Genomic DNA, 6000 nt, shown 5'->3' with positions numbered 1-6000 from the left:
TCACATTTCACCTCAAAATGTCTTGTATTTGCTACAGACATCAGCTGGCTCTCCAGCAAATGAAATAAAGGATGCAGAAAAAAAACTTCCTAAAATAAACCATTTATTGAGAAAAACTTGTTTTTTTAAATTTCATTAAACAGCCTTTTGCATAACAAATCTGAAGCTGGCCCAAAAAACAAAAACAAAACAAACAAACAAAAAAAAAACCAGAGTAAAAGTTCACAGTCAGTGCACTCAACAAACAGGAGGTTAAAAAACAAGGTCCATAACGCCTGATAACACTACAACTTTTTTCGAACCTAGAAAGTTCAAAAATACTACCTATTAACTTACAGTTCTCAATCAAATGAGAAACAGGAGAAAGAACAAAAAAGGTAATGGTCCATATACAGTAGTAATGGCACTTTCACTGAAACATGCAGCTTCTTTAAACTTGCGGACACTGTCACAGGAGCAACATGTGCCAAGTAAAACATACGGGAGCAGCAGAAGAAGTGACGCTTGTCACTTGTGCAGTCTTCAGTCATGGTGAGTTTAAATTTTATACTGTTTCTCCGCACAGTCTTTATGTAAATATTACATACAGTAGTGATTAACAGGTGCTTTGCCAGGAAACAAGAAGGCAGAGACTGAGCAACTTCATTCTTCATCTGTGCAAACCTGAAAGACACACAAAACAGTCAGCAATCACAAGTCTAAGCTGCACGGACTCGGGGGGGCAGAAAAAAATGCCACAGGCATCTTCTTCCTGCTCACCAAAGTGGATCATTGAATAGATAATGTATTTTTGCCATTTAAACTATTCCTTGTGTATGTGGGTGTGTACATGCACATGCATGTGTGCGCGCGCGCACGCACAGAACAGGAAGACCCAGGTTCTTCACAGGATTCAGTCTCTGTGACGATGCCAGTTTGTGACCTAATAGGGAGTACAGCCACAGCAGACAGCTGCCTGGGGCTGTGGCAGTGCTTCAGCTGGCAGGAGAAGCAGCATCCTTGGAAGTAGAAGCCACAGCAAACAGCTAAGTGGTTCTTGATTTGGCAACCTGCTGAAAACCAAATAGGGTGCACACCACTTAGGTTCTACTGTACCCATCATCACAGCCTGCTCCAAACCATTACCTCCAATTACTTCCTGTTACCTGTCAACAATACCCTACATGTCCCATGGAGGAGTACCCACGGTGTAGGGTTTATGCAAGAAAATATCCCTCTATGTTACCTGAACTAGAATAGTACTGCAGAAAACACCGCCCACCACCCCACCCCACCCCACCCGCCAATAGGAGCTAGATAGTCTATCGGGTCCTTTTCCTGACTCTGGGAGTCTATGAGTCCATTGTCATTGATAGATTAGTTTAGAAAATCTTCAGGTAAATAATTCAAACAAAAGTTACAATAAAAATTGCAACACAGCTGATAAAAATGGCAGGAACCAAAGTCTTTCCAACCCACTGAACAACATATCTAAGAGAAACAGAATTTTGAAGAGAGCAGGGCCCTTTCGTCCCATGTTTCTGAATCATCCATGAACATCCCATTCTGCCAACCTTGTCTTAAATTCAGTTTCATCTTGGATTCAGGTGAATATGGTACTTACTTTTCAGCAAGCTGTTACTCAAATCACTGTCAATGTATTCATATATGTGGGGGAGCCCCACTAACAGCACAGTTGCTATATTGGTTAACTTCTCACAACCTTTTTTTTTTTTTTTTTATAGTTAAAAAACTTGGAGTCCAGATTGCTTTAATCTATATTTAAAGCCCTTCAATAAAACTGGTCAGAGTGTCTTGTGCAATGTGCACAGATAGCACCCACTGCAGAACATTCCTTTGACAAAGGTAATGCAGCCACCAAAATTAGCAACCAAGAAACTAACCAGAACATTTGCCAGCACCACGAACACTGTGTGTGCATTTGAACACTGACTCTCTGGATGTATCACCCTAATACAAGATATTGCCCCACAGTTGTACCTACAGCTCACAGAATCATCTGGTCTTTCTGATTTGTATCCCACTATGATCCTAAAGCCAAACCAATATAACAAACCTTGACAAAGGGATGGTCGAGGAGCTGGCTAGCTGTCCATCTCATCTTTGGATCGCTTTCCAGGCAGTGAGATAGGAAGTCCTTTCCTTCTGGACTTACCCTTTCAGGGATAGGAGGCTTATGACCCATCCCCACTTTATACATGATCTGGAAGTTGTGCTCGTATTCATGCCATGGCCGCTGCAACAGATAACAAGACTGCTGAATTCAGGGCTTAGTGAAGAGATTCAATAGTCAAGGGAAGCACTCAGCTCTCTAGCTCAGAAAGGCTAGTGAAATAACCAAAGCTCATGGACTTGGCAGCATGAATTCCATCATTTTACAAAAATCTACTAAAAATACTAAGGTCCTCAGATAAGGCTCTGCAGCTCATCATCTTCAAGCACCTGACAGATATTAGCTGCCTTGCTTAACGCACTCAGATACTGTAATAAGCACGGCATAGGAAACTATACAGAATAGGACATCCAGGATCCTGAAGGCAGGCTTTAAATACATTTGTATGAAAGCAAGTGAGGCAAGGTCAACCCTTTATGGACACAGTTCCTATCTCCAATCTGTGTTAGAATACAGCTTTGACTGATAGCTGGTAAGCAAGACAGAAATGCTTTCTGTGGTTATTGGTCTGAAGCATGCCTAAAACTGCAGTGGGGTGGAGAACATTATTCTGTATATATGCGTTGAGCATATTTATGAAACAAAACAGCAAATCTACATAGGACAGAAAAACAGAGCATAAGGAGAATAAAGAAATTTAAAATTGATCATCATAAAAAACCAAATCCATTACATGACAACGTTTCTAGTGGTCAGTGTACGTTTCCTAATGATTTCACTGATTTCTTTGTGGGATGTCTCAGAGATAGAGGCTGTGCAAGACAAGTACCACAAAAAGTCTGAAAACCATTTCAGGATGCAGCTGAGCAACACTCCAAAACTACAAATATTTCCAGAACAGAAAGAGAAAGAGATTCTGTTTGGAGAAAAAAACCAGAAAACAGATTGTGGCTTGCAGCTTGAGTTGACACACCCAAGCTAGCCATAACTGGCTACTGCTAACAGCATCACCACAGTGGCACAGAGCAAACCATGAGCTAACCGCATCAGTATTTACTCAGCTGCTTGGCTGGACTTTGCAGCCTGCACAAAGGTCTATGCCACACTGCTAGCAGTAGCCAAGCTAGCAAGCATAAGCTCAGGTATGTCTACACAAGCTGAAGAGACCGTAGTGTAAATCACACCCAATGTCCCTAGAAAAATACTTTTCTGTTTCCAAACACGGATGTGCCATCTGCAACACCAGTGAAACCTCAGCCTTGGAAACGAAAATGTTTGCAAGCCTGTAAAATGGATTTTTCTTTGTGAGGTTCCAGCTAATAGCAAATGCATATCACTTTTACACTGTTTACCAGTGAAAATTGTCCAGGCCTCTTTTCTAAAGATCAGAACCTGCAGCCGAGATCTCTCTCAATCAGCCTGGCTTCATACAGCATGTGAAATGTCCTTACCTTGCCAGTGACCATCTCTATCACAACACAACCCAGACTCCAGATGTCTGCTGCACGTCCATGCCCCTCTCCTTTAGCTCTGGTAATTACTTCAGGAGCCATGTATGCTTTGAAAAAATACAAATGTTACTGTCAGTTTATACAAAAGAAGGAACAGTATGTACCAAAATAAAAAGCAACTGAAAAGCCACCAAACCCTGTCTGATACATCTGCAGCAATTTACCACTAGCTACTCTTTGCTTGTTAGAACATGTCATTCACTGTTGTCTTGTTTTCTGAAGGATTTGCAGCATATGCTTCTTTTATATTGAGAAATTACAGTTAAAGATGCAAAAACTGCATATTTTCAGTTATTTTCCCTTAAAATAGAACAGCTGTGCAAAAGGACACTACTATTTTGGTAAGGGTAGAGGATGGTGTCCTCTCAAAATGTGATGCTCCTGCAAAGTGCAGTCGTACCTCTCCAAAATTGTTACCCAGTTAGGAGGTCTGCGTCTTCTGGGTGCAAAACTTGGTGGGAACAAGTTGATTCAAACTGAGATCAGATGCAACAGACCTCCAAGGAGCTACAACCATTCACACTGGATCTTACATTAACAAGCATGCTTAGAAAAAATAAGCATGTTAAAAACAATGTAGACCAGAAAGTTAAATACGGTTTGCTGTTTACATAGCCCAGAGGTGCTCTAAAGAAGTGCACAATGCATGAAGTGAGAGATTTTGGAAGCTATGTTCTTCTTTCCTTTGTGTAAACTCTGCTGTGCTGTACTTTGTACTTCCTTCTAGAGACCCACCCTACCAGTTAAGGTCGTCTCAGTGCTCCTTCTCTCAATATCCTACCAAGTAAGATTGCTGGAGCTCCACTGAAACTTGACGCTGCACTGCCCTCTGAACAAGCTGAGTTTCATAGACAGTAATGGGGCAGAAAAACATTTTGGCAGTCTCTCTCACCTGCAGTTCCCAGAGTACTGTTCACTTCTCCAGGCATTGTCTGTGTGTTGTTCTTTAATTTAACAGAGCAGCCAAAGTCTCCCAGCTTAATAAGTCCCGATGAGGTAAGGAAGATATTAGCTCCTGGGAAGCACACAAACATTTAACGACTTGTTAAACTGCTGTTCAACTGAGGAGTCAGGTTTTAGTACCATATGCTAACTGAAACCTTGTAGCAGAATCATAGGAAACTAGGGCTGGCAGGGACTTCCAGGGGTCACCTGGGCTTCTTGTTCTAACTATTAGTGAACACTCCTCCAAGGGAGGAAAATCACACAATGTGCCTCCATAGGCACTCCCTAAACAAAGGAGGGAGGGTACTCCCCCTGGAAGCAAGGGGATTCTGGGTCCCGATTACTGGTTTTGGTACTGTTTCAGCATTATTCATTCATAGACACTGACTACAATACCTAAACAGCATTGCAAGAACCCAGGACTCTCCTTCCTCTCTCCCAGGGGAGTGCTTCCTTCACTCAGCTACAGAATTGGGCTCCTTGCTTGCTCTCTCTCTCTGGCCCCATTGGTAGCTTCAGTGGCCCAGTTTCAACAAAAGAGGTGCAGTGTGCATTTAGCTCATCTTAGCCATAATGGCACTTTCCCAGAAAATATGAATGGTGGGTATGAATCTCCTCAGGCTCTGGAAGGAGTTTAACACTGGTCCCTACTGGGCAAGTGCTCTAACCACCAGGCCATTGTGCAGAAGGGTTTTATGCTATGAATCTCTGTTTCACATAAGATCCCGACTTATGTAAGAATTCCACTCAGAAGCTAGATGCCTAAAAATTAGGTATGGGAATGCCTACATCTCTTTGTGAATCCTGCCCTTGGCCTTTCCATCTGTTTCCCACTTTTGCACAGGAACCCTCATCTCCTCTTGCCTTCTAGAATATTAGCTTGTCCAGTTAGCATATCATCATTCTTCAACAGAGATACTTTTGGAACGAAGGGGAAAAAAATAACCCCTTGAAAATGCTCAGTTTATAGAAAAGCAATATTGGTCAATAATGGTGAAACACTACCTGCCTAAAGCAAAAGTTCCTCAGTAAGTACCAAAGCTTCTCGAAGCGGAGTTTAGTTATTTAACGTCAGCAAGATAGAGAAAGAAGTTATACACATAATAGTATTAAAAAGAGACCGTGTGCAACAGAAATAAATTCCGTTCCATGATTACCATAAAGTCCGCCCTAGATTTTAGGAGGGCAGACTTCAACGAGCTAAGGAGGATAGTTGGAGAAGCGCTGAGGTCCCGGGGGGGAGGGGAGCCAGGTGTCCAAGGAGAGTGATCGCTCCTTAAGGAGACGATCCTCCAAGCCCAAAGGAAGGTAATCCCAACGAGGATCAAAGGGAGCAGGAGAGCACACAAGCCTCCATGGCTCACCAAAAGCATCCGGGAATGTCTCCTTGCTAAAAAGGAGGCTTATACCCAGTGGAAAGAAGGGGTCATC

The 6000-nt window shown here is 42.5% G+C and overlaps 1 protein-coding gene across 8 annotated transcripts in view; it reads right to left on the bottom strand.

Annotated features, from left to right (window-relative positions):
* Nucleotides 1-148: 148 nt before the first annotated feature.
* The window catches only part of MAP3K4 (mitogen-activated protein kinase kinase kinase 4), a 189394-nt gene continuing 183542 nt past the window's right edge, over nucleotides 149-6000 (bottom strand). For 4 of the 8 annotated variants that reach the window (XM_090042504.1, XM_090042479.1, XM_090042512.1 and 1 more), the window contains 4 exons: nucleotides 4517-4639; nucleotides 3565-3671; nucleotides 2057-2236; nucleotides 149-663 (listed from right to left, as the gene is read on the bottom strand). In XM_090042504.1, the coding sequence (XP_089898630.1) occupies nucleotides 643-663; nucleotides 2057-2236; nucleotides 3565-3671; nucleotides 4517-4639 (431 nt within the window). In that variant the 3' untranslated portion in view covers nucleotides 149-642. Of the gene's footprint in view, nucleotides 664-2056; nucleotides 2237-3564; nucleotides 3672-4516; nucleotides 4640-6000 lie in introns of those variants that run through there. The other 4 variants (XM_090042487.1, XM_090042496.1, XM_090042526.1 and 1 more) reach the window with 3 other exon arrangements.

This window comes from Crocodylus siamensis, chromosome 1 (genome assembly GCF_052110815.1).
Source record: "Crocodylus siamensis isolate JL-2025a chromosome 1, ASM5211081v1, whole genome shotgun sequence".
NCBI lineage: Eukaryota > Metazoa > Chordata > Crocodylia > Crocodylidae > Crocodylus > Crocodylus siamensis.
Note: the sequence above shows the minus strand (reverse complement) of the source record. Positions and strands in the feature narration are given on the sequence as shown.